This window comes from Protopterus annectens, chromosome 8.part1, assembly GCF_019279795.1.
Source record: "Protopterus annectens isolate FY-2018-M chromosome 8.part1, PAN1.0, whole genome shotgun sequence".
Classification (NCBI taxonomy): domain Eukaryota; kingdom Metazoa; phylum Chordata; order Ceratodontiformes; family Protopteridae; genus Protopterus; species Protopterus annectens.
This window is the reverse complement of record NC_056742.1, coordinates 305277702-305298163: the sequence shown is the minus strand read 5'-3', so window position 1 is coordinate 305298163 and position 20462 is coordinate 305277702. Positions and strand designations below refer to the sequence as shown.

The 20462-nt window shown below is 44.0% G+C and overlaps 1 protein-coding gene across 1 annotated transcript in view; it reads left to right on the top strand.

Annotated features, from left to right (window-relative positions):
- The window catches only part of VPS35 (VPS35 retromer complex component), a gene marked incomplete in the record, with an annotated part of 976266 nt that overhangs the window by 147477 nt on the left and 808327 nt on the right, over positions 1 to 20462 (top strand). Inside the window, 2 exon segments of the mRNA XM_044081892.1 lie at positions 17348 to 17471; positions 20308 to 20460. Of these exon segments, the coding sequence (XP_043937827.1) occupies positions 17348 to 17471; positions 20308 to 20460 (277 nt within the window).

Sequence of the window (20462 nt, the reverse complement as noted above, 5' to 3'; positions counted from 1 at the left end):
CTTCCATGGTACCTGGAGGGATCTGGGCGCCGAGACTCCCTCATCGGCTCCGAGGGGGCGAGTGGCATCGGACCCTGGTCCGACCCCTTTCTCCCGATCGGGGCTTCGGCTCAGGTGAGCTCTGCTCCCACATCTGCCTCAGAGCCATCCCCCTCGGGCGGGAGGGGTTCTGGTTTCTTCGGAACCGGAGCCCTCTCTGCGTCCGGGCAGGGATGCCTTCGAGGTGATGAGGAGTGTACTGGCCCCAGAGTCAGTCCCACGATCGACCCCATCGGCTCCTCCCCTAGGGTGCCTGCATCAGCCTCTGCCCCTTTTCCAGACCCCAAGCGTGGAGATTCAGCACTCCAGGACACCCCATTGGGTGTATCCTCCTCTTCCGAGGCCTCCCCTGATCATTCAGAGGAGCCACCTCGCAAGAGGAAGCATGTTGACTCTCCCGAGTCTGTCACTTTGGATACCGACTTAGAGGAGTCGGAAGAGTTCCCAAGATCCCCCTCTGAAGATGTCTCCTTAGACATCCTTGAGATGCTTAGGCAGAGGAGGAACTGGACTGCCCTAAGCCCTTCCGAGGATGAGTCGGTATTCCTGGACGCGTTTGGATCCCGACCTTCCACCTCCTGGGAGTCTCCGCCTTTCGACCCACTGATGTCTGTGGTGGCTCGGAAGGCGTGGATGGCTCCAGACATAGTGGAACCGATCCCTAGAAGACCTGCCAAATTCATTATTGCACCGCAGGACAAACCGTTCTTGACCAAAGGTGTCCCCATTGATGCTATGGTGATAGCGGCGGCCACAAAGAAGGAGTTGGCTGAAACTTCATCTGTCCATCGCCCTAACAAGGAGTCCAGGACGATGGACAGATATGGGAAGTGGATGTTCTCTTCAGCGACCTCTTCCATGCGGTCCCTGAATTACCTGTGCCACTTTACCCGTCTTCAGAGGGATCTCCTGAAAGAGCTTGGAGATACCCTCCAAGATCCATCAGCTGAGGGGGCCCAGGCTAAGGCAGCCTCCCAGCTGGCGACTCTTAATTCGGTGGTAAACTCCTCCATGAGGCTCATTTCATATGCAGCCAATGGTGCGAGTAGAGCCGCAGGCACAGGCGTGGCCCTAAGGAGGCACGCTTGGATGCGGTTATAAATTTGCGGAACCTTTCAGAGCGTCTTTCACCAGCACCCCTTTTGATGGTTTCTCTCTCTTTGGATCACAGGTGAAAGATACCCTTGCCAGGTGTGAGCAGGAAGGCAAGACTCTCTCTGCCATAGGAGTGTGTTTTTCCACTCCTTCCAGACCATATCCTAAGGGTCAGAAGAGTGAAAAGATGTGGTTCCGGAAATCCCAAGGAGCCTTGCCTGACACATGTGGTGAGTTCCCATCCAGGGGCAGAGGGGGGAACAATAACAGATGCCGCCCTTGTGGCAAAGGGGGTCCGCAGAATCAGGGCAGCAGAGAATCTTTCTCTGAGAAGCCCTTACAGCATCCCTGAAGGGTTGCCCACCTCTTGTTTCAGTCCGGGGAAGATTATCGCTGTACCCAAGAGCCTGGCAAGACATAACACAAGACAAATGGGTACAGTCTGTCATATCCGGAGGCTGCAGAATTCCCTTCTTTCGTGCCCCCTTAAGGTCAAACAAGTCCCTTCCAGACATTCCACCCAATCTAAGGGACCAAGCAGTGCAAGAAGTCTCAAAACTGCTAAGAAAAAGGTCCATCCAGCAAGTCCCAGCAGACCAACAAGGATCCGGAATTTACTCAAGGTTCTTTTTGGTACCAAAAAAGACAGGGGACTGGAGACCCATTCTGGATCTCAGCAGACTGAACAGGTCTGTACAAAGAATGAAGTTCTGGATGGTCACGCTCCAGTCCATTTTGCCCTTCCTGGGTCAAGACAATTGGATGTGCTCTGTAGATCTTCAGGATGCGTACTACCACATCAAAATGGACAGACGCTCCAGAAGATTCCTTTGCTTCTGGCTGGGAGCCAGCCATTATCAGTTCAGAGCTCTGCCCTTTGGTCTCACCACAGCCCCCAGGGTGTTTACCAAATGTATGGCAGTAGTTACCACTCGCTTGAGAAGGCAAGGATTCCAGGTGTTTCCATATCTCGACGACTGGCTCCTCACTGCTACCACCAGACGTCACCTTCTGCGATCCAGAGACTGCACTATCGATACTTGCTCCAGGCTAGGTATCACAATAAATTTCGAAAAGTCTGCATTGTTGCCCTGTCAGTCTATCACCTTTATAGGCACAAACTTAAATACCAAAGACATGTTAGCGAGCCTCCCACCAGACAGGGTGTTGGTGATTAGTCAGTATATGAAGGTTTTATTAGCATGCAAAAGAATTCAAGCCAGGTTTGTCCTTCAAGCTCTGGGTCTCATGGCAGCAGCGATCATACTTGTCCCTCTAGCTCGTTTTCACATGTGAATTCTCCAGTGGCTTCTTTTCACCCAATGGTTCTTCCAGCAGCTTCCCATGTCTTACATGATTATGATCACACAAGCATGCAAGAAGCACGGTGGATGGTCTCCACATCAATGCTCCATGGCAGACCAGTTGTTCTCCCCCCCCCCCCTCCAGTTGCTATGGTGACCACGGACACCTCCCTGATCGGGTGGGGGGGCATTATCAGGGCAGAACAGTCCAAGGCACCTGGCAACCTCACAAGTACCATCTGCACATAAATGTCTTGGAGATGAGGGCCGTGCCCTTAGTGTTGCAGGCTCTTCAGGACTCGTTTCCTACTGGGACCATTGCAATTCAAATGGCCAATATGTCTGTAGTGTGGTACATCAACAAGCAGGGTGGTACCAGGTCCTACCCCCCTATGTCGAGAAGCGCACACTCTGGCAGTGGGCAATCTCTTCCCAACATCCCTGGGACGTCCAACGTCATAGCAGACAGACTGAGCAGAGCAATTCTCATGCCTCACGAGTGGTCTCTGAACCAGGTAGTTGCGGACCAAATTTTCCGCAAATGGGGCCTACCTTGCTGCGACCTTTTTGCAACTTCCTTCAACAGCAAGTGCAGCAATTTCTTCTCTCTCCTTCCACTTCCCGGACATTCCCCCAGAGACGCTGTAGACCACGATTGGCCTCAGGGACTTCTTTATGCATTCCCTCCTTTTCCCCTAATCCCGAAGCTAATTCGGAAAGTTACCGTAATGGGTTGCAAAATGATCCTCATTGCTCCTTACTGGCCTCAACAAATATGGTTCCCGTTCCTGCATCACTATCTTCTCAAGCAGCCTTAGACTCTGGACCTAGTTCCAGACCTCCTGATTCATCAATCGGGTGGGCTGCGCCAATCCCTGCGCTCTCTCCAGCTCACGGCTTGGTTGCTCCACTTCCAACTTTAGCCAGGCTTCCAGATATCTCCCCCTCTGTGCACAAAATCATTTTGTCATCACACAAGTCTACGACTAGAAAAACTTACGCTAATTGATGGAAACGTTTTTCTTCCTGGGCAGAGGCTAAAAGTATAGACCCCTTTTCAGCTCCTGTACACTACATTTTGGAATTTCTTGCAGAACTCTTCCATGCTGGGTCCGCTTCCGCTACAATTAGAGTTCAGTTAGCTGCAATTTCAAATTTTCACATTGGCCTTTCGGAAAACAATGTCATGTCTCATAAGCTGTGTAAAGCTTTTCTCAAAGGAACCACTCTGCTCAGGCCCCCAGTGAGAGATCCTCCACCACCGTGGGATCTAAATTTGATTTTAGCTTCATTAATTTGGCCCCCTTTCGAACCTGCAGCTTCTTGTTCATTGAAGTTCTTATCTTGGAAAACCCTTTTTCTGGTAGCTATTACTTCAGCCAGAAGAGTTTCGGAACTACAGGCTCTTTCTATCCGTCCCCATACCTCGTGTTCCACAATGACAGGGTTGCTCTTAGGACTAATCCGTCCTTCCTTCCTAAGGTCTCTTCAGAGAGTAACTTGAATCAGTCCATAGACCTTCCTGTGTTTTTCCCTAACCACTCCAACAGGGCAGAATATAAGTTGCATCAGTTAGATGTTCACAGGCAGCTACGCTTTTATTTACATAGAACCAAGGACATTAGAAAATCGTATCAACTTTTCCTATCTTATGCAGTAGGTAAACAAGGTCTTCGGTCTCCAAGGTAACCTTATCCAGGTGGTTGACTTCTGTCATCACATTCATATATAAACTGAGGAATAAAGAATTGCCAGTTAAACCAAAAGGTCACTCCACCAGAGCTTTAGCTACTTTGGTGGCCTTTCAGGCTAGGTTGCCTAGGGAATCTATTTGTGCTGCGGTTGCATGGGCCAACCCATATACTTTCATTTCGCATTACAAGTTGGATTTGGTTTCCAGGAGCAGAGATGATTTTTGTACCACTGTTCTGAAGAGTCTTTTCCGATGAGCCACCCAGGTTTTTAGGTGCTAGGGACGCTGTCCCAACCAGCAAGAATGAAGGCGAGATAAGACAACTTAACATAAAGAAGTTATGTATCTACCATAACGTTCCATGTTAGTTGTCTTCTTCTCGCCTTCTTTCTTGCGTCCCACCCTCCATCCCCCTATCCTAGTGGACCGAGAAGAGTTCTTGATTTTTCGCTGGCTGAGGCTTCTCTGGCTATTCCTTTCTGACTAGTAGTCTCTCCAGTAGGATTTATGCATTCTAGGATAGGATTCCTTTATTATGTCTGCAGTTAGACTTACCAAACGAGATCTGGGTATCTAGTGCCAAGCATCATTGGATAGGGGGGCCTCGAGCCAGTAAGCAGCTCTCGAGCTTTTGAAGATGGCCGAGTCGGAGCCAAGGATCGGCTCCGAACCCAACCAGCAAGAAAGAAGGCTAGAAGAAGACAACTAACATGGAACGTTATGGTAGGTACATAAATTCTTTTTCCTGTAGTCCCTGGGTTGAGCCTTCTGAACCTTTTTCTTCATCTGTGCCTATATAGATATCTTAGCTGTATACTTTTTAGCAAACCCGATCTGAGGTATTCTAGGGAAGGAGGCATTATGGGATGGAGATTAGGAGCTTAAGCATTGAATCTTAAGCTTGGAAAGCAACAGAGTTTGATCTGAAACCCACAGGTCGAGGAAGAATGAAAATAGACAACACTCATGGAACGTTATGGTAAGAGAATAACATTTTTATAGCCTACTATAGGACACTGTCCCTAGAACACTATGAAAATTTTTTAAATGTACTGTCTGAACTATTCTTAGCAAAATTTATTTTTATTATTTATTTTTCTTTTAACAGGGATGGTCCGACTGGACGAGGTCCATTTACAGCGGAGACCCGGGGAGAAAAACTCTACATAAATTCCTAAACACAAATAGCAACAATACTAATATTATACATGGTGTTAAAAAATATTGTTATACAAGTAGTATCTAGTGAGAAAAGAAAAACAGAAAAGGCAAATAAAATCAGCAATATCCACATATGAACAATCTGTACGTTATAACAAATAACAGACAGTGATTACAACAAGTCCATATTTGTTGAGGGATACCATTTGTACCAAGCATGTTTACTGAAGGCATATACTATGAGAGAAAGAGTATAGGTAACAGGTTTTGGGATTGTGTGACACATGGACAGAGCCAAGAACTTAAAAGGTGGGCCTTCGGGGAGTTTTTGAATTGTGTGGTACTAGATGCAGAAGTGACGGATGGAGGTAGATTATTCTAGGCTTTTGCTATACAATGTGAAAATAGAGCTTTGCCTGCTGTGTAGTTAGCTGATGAGATAGAGAGAAGTGACTTGTTGACAGAGCGGAGTGGACGATTTGGTGTGTAGGTAGTCAGCAACTGGCTAAGAGCAGGAGTTTTGTTGGGTTGCTTTAGGTTGTTGTAAGCTATGACAAGTTGATGATAGATTAGTAGTTGGAGCTCAAGCCAGTGAAGCTGTTTAAGAGGTGCACAGTGATGGGTTCGAAATGGGGAATTAGTAGCAAACCTAGCGATTTTGTTGTAACAAGAATCAAGTTTGTCTAGGTCAGATTTTCTAATATAAGTGAGAATTGGGGCTACATACATTAGTGTGGAAAAAAGGTGAGTTTGAGCTAGGGTGACCTTAGCCTGATCTGATAGACAGTGTTTGTCTGTATAGGGAACCCATTTTTTTGTGTACCTTTTTTATAGTTTGAGAGATATGGATGTTAAAATGGAGGTTATCTATTTCAACACCAAGGAACTTGGTGTGGGGGGAGGGTGAAATGACAGTACCATTATTGGATGCAATAGAGAAGGAAAATGGAGAGGTTTTTGCTTTGTTTGGAGTAAAAAGAAGTAGTTTTGTTTTATTAGGAATTAGGATGAGTTGAATATTAGTGATCCACCTTTCTACAGAAAAATATACTATTATGTTGGGTAATTTTGTTTGACTGTCCATTTAGCTGGCTTACCTTTTGAAGCCGAGTATGCCCAAAGATCCCTGAACCTAATAAATAATTCCTTAGAGAAAATTGCCAGTCCACCAGGAGACAGAACATTCTGGGCCTGGTTCTTGCCAACATTACCCCCTGAAATGAACCATGCTTGTAGTATCTCCATAACTCCATCCCAGTAAACAATTTTGATTTTTAAGGATTTTGGACATCCAAGCTTTAAATTATGACCATCTTCCCAAGTTTACTTGCAATGCCTCGGCTCTCCGTGTAGCTTCAGCTGCTACTCTCGCATCTAAGCTCTACTCCATATAAAAAGTGTGTATGTCTAGCTCCCCACTATAATCAAATGTAATGGCAAATTAAAAAAAAAACTTTGATACACTGCTATGAATATACTGTATACTGACTAGTCTGATTTACAAAATCTTGAAGTAAGACACCATACCTGACTAAACTATGATACCAAAAATCTTGTCAGGCTAGATCCACATCAGTTTGGCTTTGCAACATTTGGTAAACAGTATTCTCCCTCATTTTACATTAGAGTCAGTGTCCCACTTGAAAATGATAATGCAGTCCTGGGTCTAAGACCCTGGATTGATGGTGGTCAAAAGTGAGATACTAAATTGTGACAGTAGTCTGGCAGATGTTCTTCGTGTTTCACTGTTGCAGTCATCACATTTGGGTTATCCCTGCCAGGATAGCCCTCAGCCAGCCCGAATACCAGAGACTTAGTATTTCTGCATCGGTTATTGTCGCTTGAGGACTGATGTCAGGTTGTCTGTAGTATAAAGTAAGGCAGCCGATGCCATTGCATCAGTCTTTCTTGCCGTGGAGCTTGAAGCAGAAGCTGTTCGCATGAGTGCCGGTCGGACGCTACCTGAGTTTTCGTCTACCGAATTGAAGTCTTCTAAAGCTAAGTACCCCATTGGGGATCCTTTTTTCTTGCACTAACCGATGTCAGAAAAAGTTTTGTGTCTCCTGTGGAAACAAATACCACACTGAGACTTCCACTCTTACTGCGTCACTTGTTTAGGCCCAGACCACGATGTCCCTCATCACTTTTGTGCTTTGTTCAATGCCAGAACTATCCTTCATCAGGCCATTACTGTAGCCAGATATTTTCACTTACAGTCCTCGAATTCCGAGTAAGCCATCCAACAGCAGATCTTCCAAAAAAAATAAAGATAAAGACGGAGACAGATAACACCGGTCCAAACCTACCGACGACACTTCCATTAAAGCTAATCATCAGTTCTCCGGTACTCAGTGAGGCGCTTTTGCAGCCCCTGATGCCCACTTCTGTTGATTCACAGGCCACTACCAAAACCCTTTTGGAGTCCGGTATGCCACAAAACTCTTCTTCGACTAAGGATCCTACGGTCGTCTCAACCTTGGATGAGTCCAGAGCCGCTAAGCAGGCACCGGCTTCTGAGGAAATCCTTCACACTACCGAATCTTGACACAAACTGACGTCTTCTTTCGTGACTACCATTCTTTCTAAAACTACTCAATTTCTTAAGCCCATGGTATGAACCACACCCAAGAAACAGACGACCCACTCTCAGGCGCCTGCTACCTTGCCTCGGCCTCAAATGCTTAAAATGGCAGAAGACCTTGCCATGCTGATCAGGGGAAGCCAAGCTACCCCTTTCAAAAGGAAAAGAGATCTGTCCCCTGTAGTTTTGTCTGAACAAGAGTCAGATGAATCTGATGCATCTGAATATGAAGACTTGTAACCCCTCTCCACTTATGAGGATTCCATTCCTTCAGCCTCTCTTCCAGAGGATTTTTCCTTTGGGGAAACCCTGCATACCTTAAGGGAGCATTTCCAATGGGAGAGTTAGGACTACCCACAGTCTAAAAGAGACTCTGGTAATTCCTAGATCTTCCACAAGACAGACCCTTGGCCATCCCCCCAGTTCTGAATGTTGTGGAGGATGTTTTCCTCTAATCCAGTTGACTCATGACGCCCTTCCTGTTGTTCCCAGAAAACCGGACAGGTACTAGAGTCCCTGACTCGCACAAATATCTTTTTAAAAATCCTACAGCTGAACCTGGGGTAATTTCTCAAGAGCCAAAAGGGATTAAAGCAACCTCAACTAAGAATCCCACCCCCTCAGACAGGGATTCCCGAGCATTGGACAGATTGGGTAAAAAAAAAAGTATGCACCTCAGCTACTTTTGCCATCGGGGCACTAAATTGTCAGTTCCATATGTTGAAATTTCAGCAACATACCTTGGAGCTCCTTAAACAAAAAGTCTTCCTTTCCTGCTTGGGCAGAATCTAAAGATTTGCAAGAGTTAATGCAATCTGCAAGTCAAGGAACTAAACGCACCTTTCACTGTGGTTTTGACGCCCTAGAAGCTTCTTGCAGGGCAGCAGTCACTGGATCTCTCATTATTAGGCATGCATGGCTTAAGGAACAGCTCCTGCCAGACAATGTCAAATCTAAATTGTTGGATGCCCCCTTGCACAAAGATAACTTATTTGGCACTAAAGCAGAAGAGGTCTTAAAGGTGGAAGAAAAAGCAAATCTACGCAAACAGTTAAGGATTTCTTGCAGGTCCAGACCCCTAGGTTCAGCAGGCATTGTCCCTCCAAACACTGGTCATTTCCTGCTCCCATTAAACCGGTCCAGCATAGGCCCCGTGGAAGCAGACCCCCCCCCCAAGACAGCAGACCCAGGGAATGCAGAGATCTAAGCAGTGGACTACATCCACTTCAAAACCAGGGAGTTCTGAGCCACCCCCTTGTGGTAAGAACTCACAATGACTTGCCTCCTCCACCCCCTCCCTCTGCCCACCTTCACTTACCCCTAGGAGGAAAAAACTCCTTTCACTCAAGCACCTGGGCCACCATTACCAAGGACCACTGGGTTCTGAACATTGTGTCTCAGGGATACAAATTTTCCTTCGACACCCTTCCAACCCCAAAAGGGTTCCCAGATCTACCACCAAATCAGTGGGCAGAGGCTCAGAAGCAAATCCTTTGCCTGCTCTCCGAGGGCAGTAGAGCACGTTCCTGCAGAACAGATTGGCCAAGGTTTCTACTCCAGAATTTTTCTGGTGCCCAGAAAAGGGGGCGCCTGGCACCCCATTCTCAGTCTATCCATTCTAAACACCTTCCTGGTAAACCCAAAATTCAAAATGCTCACCCTCCAGCAGCTGCTACCCATGCTCTCCAAGGACGCTTGGCTAGCCACCATAGATCTAAAAGAGGCCTACCTCCACATTCCTATCAGGGAATCATGCAGGAAATATCTCCACTTCAGGGCAGGTTCTCCACACTTTCAGTTCTCTGCGCTTCCCTTTGGCTTATCTACTGCTCCCAAAGTTTTCACAAAATGTCTGGCTCCGGCCATTGCCTTTTGCAGATAAAGAAATATTCAGATTTACCCATACTTAGATGACTACCTTATTCAGGCAGACTGCCAGAAAAAGCTGCTCAAGCACCTGGCCTTTGTAAAGACCCTACTAACCTCCCTAGGGTACACAGTCATTGAAAAGAAATCCAAACAGGTGCCCACCCAAAGTCTGGACACAGCATCCCAGATGGCAATCCTTACTTACTCCAGAGAAACAAATTTTCCTGACTGCCTACTTCTCTCAGCTATCCACCAGGCCCCAGCTAACTGCAAGGAAGATCCTGCAAGCTCTGGGGTCATGGCATCTTGCATACTACTCATTCCATATGCCAGACTGCATATGAGGAAACTTCAGTGGTACCTAAATAGCCTTTGGTGCCAACACCCCTCAAGACCTGGAAACTCTTCTACCTATAATTCCTTGCCTCAGAAAAGATTTTCTTTTGTGGGCAACAGCATGCTCCCACAACAAGGGAATGCCTTTCTCCCTACCCTCGCCACCCAGACCCTCACCACAAACTCATCAGACTATGCTTGGGGTGCACACCTGGACGGCAGGTGCATACAGGGCCAATGGAGCCCACGTCAAATCCCTCTGCACATCAGTCAAAAAGAGATGATGGCTGTGCAGAATGCCTTGATAGCCTTCAAGCCCCTTCTCTCTCTCCAGGAACTCCCCTGATCAAAACAGGCAACACTGCTGTGATGTGGTACATCAACAAGCAGGGAGGGACTTGCTCCTACCCTCTATGCAGGCTGGCCATGACACTTTGGCACACAGCCTCTGCCATGCAGCTACACCTGTTAGCACAATTCCTACCAGGCTCTCTCAACTCTCTGGCAGACCAATTAAGCAGAAATCATCTGGACCCACACGAATGGCAACTCAACAGAAGTACCTTCACCCTAATAACTCTGAAATGGGGAACCCAGAAGGTCAACCTCTTGTCTTCCACACAGCTCAGCAAATTCTGCACCAGGGAGCATCACTGCATGGCTTTGAAAGTGAATGCCCTGTCCTTCCCCTGGGTCAGTCTATCGTCTATGCCTTTCCTCCCCTACCTCTTATCCCCAGGGTACTGCTCAAAATAAGGGAGGAAAAACCAAGGACCATTCTTATAGCACCAGACTGGCCCCTGCAGCACTGGTACCCTTTGCTATACAGCCTGTTCCAGCTACCCTCATGGCATCTTCCTCCGATTCCAAACCTCCTGACCCAGAGAGAAGGGGAATTCATGCATCCCCAACTGCAGACACTCAATTTGGCAGCTTGAGTTATTCCCTAACCCTGAACCAATCTGCCAACCTCAGTAAACAGGTTGTGAATGTTGCCCATGAGGCCAGATGTCTTAGCACCAGAAAGTCTTGTGCTGATAAATGGAAAAGGTTCTGCACCTGGATCCAGGCTAAGGGAGCCAATACGGCACAGCCCTTCCTGCCTCTCATCCTGGATTTACATATCTGACCTACTGCACAGTGGCCTCTCTTTCTCCTCTATAGAAATTCATGCCTCTATTTCTCATTTTCCCACTGAGCAGCCCCTTTTCTCACACCCTTTGATCAAACAGTTCCTAAGAGGGGCTAGCAACTTGAGGCCACCCAGAAGGGCACCTACACCAGCTTGATACCTTAACTTTGTATTGGAAAAGCTCACCTTGCCCCCTTTTGAACCAGCTTCTTCTGCAGAACTGAAATATCTCTCTTGCATTCCTTCTGGCCGTCACTTCAGCCAGAAGAATCTCTGAGCTGCAAGCACTCGTAGCTGTGGAACCCTTCATCATCTTCCATGCAGACAGGGTATCCCTCAAAACTAACCCATACTTCATGCCCAAGATGGTTTCCAGTGTCGCTCTCAACCAATCCATTCATTTGCCCCCCTTTTTTCCTAATTCCCGACACAAGGGGGAAAGGATTCTTCACTCTCTAGATGTGCACAGACAGCTCAGATTGTATCCAGACGTTCTAAATGATTTAGTCCTGTCTAATCAATTGCTGGTTAGTTTTGCTACAGGGGCAGAAGGCAAAGCCATCTCCAAGCAAACCATTTCCAAATGGGTAGCACACTGCATCCATTTCTGCTACAAACAACATGGAAAGCCTCCCCCCAAGGGTGTCAGGACACACTCCACCAGAGAAGCCTCCACCTCTGCAGCTTTCCCAGAGGAATCCCCACCAGGGACATCCTGGAGGCTGCCACCTGGACATCTGTTCACACTTACCAAGCATTACCACCTACCACTCTTCTCCAAATCCAGGGTAGGGTTTGCCTCCACCCTTTTCCTCAGCTTTGGGAATCGACCCAAATGTGATGACTGCAACAGTGAAACAGGAAAAACATAGTACAGTTGTGTACACTTACCATAAATGTAGATGTTAGTGTATTCACTGTTGCATTCCTGGTTTCCCTCCCTCCATCCCCCTTTCTTCTCTTTCTCCTTTTTATTACCATTCTAACTTGTTCTGCTTTCCTTACAAGGGACATATTGGTATTTCATTTACACTGGTGGTGTTTCTTCCACCAGAACCTGGCCTCCTACTTGGGGGCCCCTGACAGGTTAGGGCAAGAAAAACTGATATAATGGTGTCGGCTGACTTACTACTGATGACCTGACGTCACTCCTCAGGCGACCGCAACCGACGCAGTAATACTAAGTCTCTGGTATTCGGGCTGGTATTTCATTTACACTGGTGGGGTTTCTTCCACCAGAACCTGGCCTCCTACTTGGGGGCCCCTGACAGGTTAGGGCAAGAAAAACTGATATAATGGTGTCGGCTGACTTACTACTGATGACCTGACGTCACTCCTCAGGCGACCGCAACCGACGCAGTAATACTAAGTCTCTGGTATTCGGGCTGGCAGAGGGCTACCTTGGCAGGGATAACCCAAATGTGATGACTGCAACAGTGAATACACTCAAACATCTACATTTATGGTAAGTGTACATAACTGTACTTTCTTCTGTTTAGCACAGCTAGTAGACAGAGAGACATCATCCAGGAAGAAAATATGTCCTCATATTTTGCATGCATTCCTAATTAGACCAGTTGTATAGCGTCCCCTTCAAGATGCATCTTTCAGGGTGTATTGACAAACCAAAAAGGCCCCATAAGTATTTAATTTGTTGTCTATAAGGTCCCTGCAATGCCAGGGAAGGCTTGAAGTGCTATTCATTTACTCCATTTCTTATGGGTCCTTGGATGGTGATCTGTTATTTGCATTTTGTCCCATTAGGGACTGTATCCTCCTCAACTTCCTGCATCTTCACAAATACAGTAGGTCCCCCAGTACTAGAATTATGCAGTTAATCTCCACAAGTATACAAGTAAAACACACTAGAGAGAGATTTTGCACAACAATCTACCTTCACCTCTGGAACAGACTTCACTTGCAAGGTATGCAAAGTGACACCATACCATCCTTCAGAGTAAAAATGGATCACTCTATGGGTACCTATAAATCTAATATGAGACTGCCCTGCTTTGCACTGCTTCAGAGGGAGAGTACAGCATGAGCGTGGATATTGGCACGGTGTACAAGTTAGTCTTGTGACTCAACTGCTTTGCATTTTTTATGAGCCTGTGATAACAGGAATGAAACCTTGAAGTCCTAAGACAAATTGAGAACTACTTTCACTAATGACTCCATCAAAAAACTGGCAAGGAATTGAAAATGACCATCAGAAAGAGCAACCCTAAATGGGAGCCAAAACTATCACAAGAAGCAAATGGTAACTGCAGTTCTCTCTCTCATTACATTAGGAAATGGAAATAATGTTTAGCAATGTGCAGAATTAATCCAAAATCCCAATTCTGACTTGAAAGACAAGACAGCCCTGATTTTTTACTAAAATTTTAAGTTCTGTTCCTCTTAATTCCTCCTAAAACTGGTTAGAGAAAATGAAGAATAACACTTTAATGACAGAGAGATTTCGTTTACTTCAGAAAATGCATAGAAAATGCATATTAATTCACCTTTTCTTATTCTGTCACTGTTTCAACTTAGTGCTACTAATATTTTGTGTACCTGATTTTTTTCCTGGATTTTTTCCCCAATTCTGTTGAGATTTCTCCTAGATTCATTGGAAGCTATGAGCTAACATACTTGCAGGCAGATTTTGTGCTGATTTTAGTCCAGAAAGAGTCACTGAAATTATGCAAATCCTAATGCCCCAGACAATTCCTAAAATTGTCATAGAACAGACCCTGACTTAACTCTGCTAAAACTAGAAACTTAACTTGCTGAACTCTTACTGCACTTAATTTAAGCCTAGCTAAAGAATGTCCCTGAAGCATCAAAACAGCTGCCATATTACCCCTACACCAAGTGACCCCGAATGAATATACCAGGAATTGCAGATCTGTCTGCTTAACTAGCCTAATTTGTAAGGTCTTGGAAAATATCTTATCTGGAAACTGTGATATTAAAAAGTTCATACAGCTGTACTAACAGCAGTTGGACAATGACCAAAGACATCAACACTATACTCGGCACTGTACTCCATGTTGTTCATTGTAAACAAATTAAAAGATCTAAAGGTAGGCCAGTAGGTGATACGATGGATTGCAAACTGGCTGAAAGCTAAAACTCACTCAGTTAAGGTGGTAGATGTCACTTCAGAAAATAAAATCAACTCAAAGACTGGGATTACTGCAACCCACATATTTATTTATTTTTTTAATGAAAAATTTCATTTAAGTGCTTTTTTTCCCTTTCTTGAAGTGAGACTTCTTCAGAATGCTACAGTCTTCTCGCATAGACCATTAACAACCCAACCCTCTCCTTGTTCATTTATATCCAATAAAATTACACCTTCCTTAATGAATCAAACTAAATTAACATGCTTTAAAATTGCAATAAAACGCATCCAAGGGAAAAAATTACGGCAAACTTTTTATATTTGCAAAATGTTATTCATTGTAAAACTTTCGTTTTTATAGGAAACATGTTGTACCCCACCACCTAGAAAAACTAATGTTAAAAACAACAATTGGACTATGACGTTCATTATTTTCACCAACCTTGAAGTTACTTGAATTCAGGGGTTCTTGTATACACATCTTATACACAATTCATTTGTACCAATCAGTGAAAATGTCACTTTTCTTTTTTATTATTTGTTTATTTTGTGTTAGCAAATACTTTGATATTGTATGGACAGTTGCATTCCTTTGTCAAAAATCGCGCAAAAACTCAATAGTAAAGCCCCCTTCAAAACTTAACTGGTTTGTAACTGTTATTTAAATGGAAACCAGTTTCATTTTCAAAATACTTGAGATGGAAATCATTTCATTTAAGCCATAATTCCCTGTGGCATTAGTTCTTAATTGCTGTTGTAATTTTTTCACTTCCAGAATGTCCTTCCAGGGTCGTTTTCCTCCTCCCGGCTTACATTAACTCTCTCCACCATAAAGAAGGAGATGTTCTGGATTATTTTGTGTGTGTTTATATAGTGCATTATGTTCTTTTTTTCCTCATCACATTGTAAACATATTTGTACACCCTCTTCTTGAGATCTGACAGAAGGAGAATCTATGAATAACAGTATAGAATGGACTTGTCTGGGATAACCTGCAGTTTGACCTTTCAAATGGCATGTGTAGAGAACAATGAGGTGAACAGGATCTGTGCTATACCAACAGAAGCAGGACTTAGTACACTAAATAAACACAATCACTTTTACAGAGAGTTTATAAGAAAAAGGGGGGATGGTAGATTTGTGGTTGCCACACTCAATTTTATGTTGCCTTGCTAAGTGCACTGTTTATGTTCATAAAGCACTAGAGAAATTCCAGATCCCACAATAATGAAAATATTTGCTCTTACTCCATGTCTGTATAAAACAGTATGGTCCCATCTATAACATTTTGCTATTGTAACAGTGTAGTCAAATTGCATGTATAGTTAAATAAGCAAAAAGGAAAAAGTCCCTTACTCCTGAGAAGCACCCCATGCCACAAGAGACCACAAACATTAAGTAGCTAACCTCTCCATGTCATAGTAATGGCATTAGTACTTGCTTTTTCTACAGATTGGGTTTTGTGATTATACTTTCTAGCATCATGATTGAAAGGTATTACATAGTCCCAGGGTGAGCATCATGCATGGAGGACAGAAATTATAGCGGTGTGTTTGCCAAGTCTTGAGACAAAACACATTTGGAAACTTTGTAGCCATTTGAAACTGTTTTGGCTTTCTATTGTGCAGCTCTTCAGGATATGTAGTTTTTCATGCACTTCAGTAAATGTCTGGAAGCTGTACTTTCTGTGGCTGTGTGTGATTTGCGAGGATAAAAAGTTTGAGCTTCATTATGGAGGTCACTGCTGTGTATGGTGTTCACGCATTATTCTTTGTGCAATGAATTGTGCATGCAGGGTTCTATTCATTTTTAAATGTTCTTAAGTGTATTAGTAATCACTGGGTTTTATAATAGGTGCTTCAAAGGGTGGTATTCTGTGTTTGAAAACTTAGTGCATTATATGAACATGTGAAAGAGATTTCCTGTGATGGTGACCTAGAGTAGTAGAGGGAGTGAGAGCCCTTTGGCTCAGGTGACCTGAGTTTGATTACTGGCTCATGCCCCTGATGGTGCAATCAATGGGGGAAAGGAGGAGTGCCACTTGGAGTGAGGGAGTGCCTGTGCACAAGGTCACTTGTGTTGGCTGGATCTTCCTGGTAGAGACCAGGAAAACCACAACATGGTACTTTCTGTGGACGAGTATTGTCCTGCTGATATCAGTCTCTTGTTGAAATGAGGGGATAAAGAGCTGATGCCCATTGCACATCTCATTCACAGACTGTTAGTGGGCATGCCCAGGAAGGGTTGGGGCTTAACAGCACAAAAACTCAAACTGCCCTTGATAGCTACCTTCATGATGCCCCCTTACAGTCAACCTCATCCCATTAATGGACCACAAGTGGGTGGATTGGCCAAAGGGAGGCTGATAATAGTCTGGCAATGTGTGCAAAGTGTGTTCCTCCAGAAATGAAAATTGAGACTGTTTCATTTTTATCACTTCTTCTTTTCTGTATTCAATATATTAATGTGGTGTACACAACTTTGTATTTAAACATTTTCTTTGATATGTTTTCTTTTGATTTTTGAAGTTAAACCATAGTTTGGCTTGCGCAGATACTTAACTAGTGGAAGGCAGCTGTCTGACCTGTAACTTAATTATGTTTCATAAATGGAGAGGTTAGCTCTCCGATTGCAAAATGTTTCCATTAACAAACATGGCCATTATTGAAAATCTGTTACGTCAGTATTTGCTCTCTTGTGTTCTATTTTACTTCATGCTTCTACTTTCTGTATTAGCCGATGCATGCATTGAAATTGCAGCGAATGCATGTCTTTTCCTGTGTGCTGTTAGTTTCGCTCAAGAATGGCACAAGAGGAAGTTGCTAATTTTCAGCTGTAGAAGTTGTTTTGGTTGTACAGGCATGAATGGCTTGAAATTTTTGATTTGTGATTTTAAGTAAGTTTAGGCATGGTTTACTAACCTGTATCTTTGTTTGTGTAATGTGGCTCATTTTAATGTGAAATTATCATATAATAACCCAAACTGTGTCGTTGTAACAGAATCTGTAATCCTTAATGATGATAAAAGATATGGCAATTTCTGATGAATTACATTATTTGGAGGTATATCTGACCGATGAGTTTGCCAAAGGGAGAAAAGTGGCTGATCTTTATGAACTTGTGCAGTATGCTGGAAATATCATCCCGAGACTGTAAGTATGTCAGCAAATTCTGTTAATGTTGGAAGTGGTCCTAGTTTAAGAAAAAAGTAGGCTTGTTATGTCTGGTTTCAGAAGATGTGGTACTGCAAAGCTGTTGGTTCCCAGTAGTACCATTACTGCTTGTGGCAGTGGAAAACTGGTGAGGTTGCCATCCTCACAAGGAGGTAGACTCATCACCTTCTGTAGTATCCTGGCATTTAGGCACAGATGAAGCCCTGACTATAGTATCCTGGCATCTAGGTACAGGATGAAGCCCTGACTACAGTCCAGCAATAGAGGAGTGAAGTGCCATGACCGGATTGTCTGTCTCTTCCAGGGGTGGAGTGGGGTGTTCCAGGTGCTTAAGGAGTGCACAAGTGCAGTTACCCTAATGTTACTGGAGACTGGAGAAAAAACACTTCCTATGGTTGTGGGCGGGGCTGTTTGCTGGCAGTATCCATCGTTTGTGGAAGTAAGGAACAACCAGTGTGGTTAACCCATTGCATGCATCCTCCTCTTCTGCTTTAGCTATGCTTACCTGGGGAGAACATCCTGAAAGCCTGCATTAATGCTGGCCCTCTCACCAGACTTTGACCCTCAGTGATGAGGACATAAATGTGTCGATTGGAAATGAGGGGATGATTGTCAGCTTGCAGTGGCAAATATTGGGGGAAAATGCTGTAGTAGTATCTGGGTTGATTCTGTAGTTGCAGCTGAAAGAATTTATATATTTGAATATCTTTATTAATGTTGTTGGAGATTACACTTTATGGTCATACAAAAAAAAAGCAAGAGTGATCAGATCATGAGGCCTATGAGGAACGTGGGAGATGTGGTGAGAATGATTTATATGGCTATTGTGAAATGATCATTTAATACCACCATTGTTTGGGGGGGATAGTCCTTCATGATCTACTTGAGCAAAGCTTGGGACTTGGTCTTTGCCATTATATGTGGGTTGGTAGTTCCATAGTCTTTACCATCTCTCCTCCTCCCTTAATGCCAATCGAGTGGACTTGGCATGCCTTACCAGTTTTTTTCATGATTGCTTTTTAGTGCTTGCTACTTTGCTGATAAGTAGGGCTCTCTTCCTGGGGCTTTCGAAATCGAAGTTAAGATCCTGCTGCCCAGATGATTATGGCTAAAAGGGAGGGAGGTTAGATCACCTAGGAAGCTTCTCATAGATGGACTAAGTCCTGCTAATCTTAGTCCTGAAAGTTATGATGATGTAATAGCACATGTGAATTGGTAATTCTATTAAATCCATATCAATTCATTTCCTTGCGCTTCAGATGAACAAAGTACATCTCGTAGTCTGCTTCATGTGTAACCACTGCAGTTTTGCATGTGAGCACGAAAACAAACAAAAAAAAAAAAGTACCTTAGTTTGCAGTATAGCAGCAGCTGCAGACCCTGGTATACATATTTTGATAGGAGACTAATGACCTGTGAAGTCCCTCCATCTGGAAGTGCCTCAGCTTCCCCTGACAGTTAAATTCATTATAATCCATATTGCAGCTTCTCCTGCTCCATGTCATTCTTGTTGGTCAACCTGTCACACATTCTGTTAAAAAAAATTCTGTGGATTCTTTCTTCACACCCACTCTGGTAGCCCGTCCACTGTCGTCTGTGACGGAATACATTCTCGGATCTAGGATGAAATTGTTCCTACAGTTTTTCATTTCTCTGGTCATCTTCTGCAGGTTTTCCTCTACAAATTTGATCCCCCCATCACAACTCTCAAATAATAATTTGCAGCCCCCCCCCACATCATTTCATTTCTTATTCAGCAGAATCCCATCTTCTCTAGTCTTTGCTTGCATCCTTTTCTCTTTATTGCAGGTGTGCTTGTAGTGGTGTTCCTCTAGTCACTTTCTAACAGTTTGGTATTTTTGTTCTTTGAATGGCCTTCAGTATTGCACAGACTACTTGGGATGTGGCCTGACCATTGCTTGATGTAGCCAGAGCAATATATCCAGCTTTTTCCGTTGGATTACACCATTTCATTTTGTTTGCTGCTGCTGCATTCTAGCCCTGCTTCTCGTGATTGTATTCTGTTAAGATTATCGTTCCCAAATACATTTTGCTGTGTGTTATAATTCTGTATTTCTTAACTTTTCACCCGAAGATTATTATGAGCCAAACATGTGCACGTTTCTGTAAAATTTTAGCTGTTCAGTTATCTATTCATTTAGTTTACTCTTTCATTAGAAGCACTTCCACCGTCCTTCAGTGTGCCTTTCTTTACATCACCCCCACATATATCAATACTGTTATCTGTACTTTTTAGATGTGTCTGAAGCAAGCATGCTGAATAACACTGGTTTCATTGCGGATTCCTGCAGTACAACACTGCTTACTTCCTTTATTCCTAATGATGTACCTCTCACTGTAGCCCTCTGTGCCCTGACTTTCAAACATGGCACAGTCCACAAAGATGGTCCTTGCTTCACCTACAAACCCACCCAGTTTTCCTGAAAATTTTGACATATTAGTAACCAAATATGTTCACTTATCATGCTATAACAAAATTGAGCTTTCATAGACAAAAAAAAAAAAAAAAAAAAAAAAAACAGTGCCCCCCAACAGTAACACAGCAGGCTGTTTTTCATTTTTCACCACAATATGTTTCATGCTATATACTTGTTAGTGGTGCAGCGTTGAGCCATTTGTGATACTGATTTCTAGGTCCAGTCTTGTGTGTGCTCTCTGTATGAGGTATCCATTTTATGCATTTCAGAAGTGTGACTAGCACAGTTTACAGTCTTCAGCCTTTGAAACATTGTAGCAGTTTATTGCTGTATGAATGTAAGAAGCAAACTAACCAGAAGCTATGTTCTTGTTCCAGGTACTTGCTTATCACTGTTGGTGTTGTTTATGTGAAGTCATTTCCTCAGTCTAGGAAGGACATTCTTAAGGATCTTGTTGAGATGTGCCGTGGGGTGCAGCATCCACTGAGAGGCCTGTTTCTCAGAAATTACCTCCTTCAGTGCACCAGAAAAT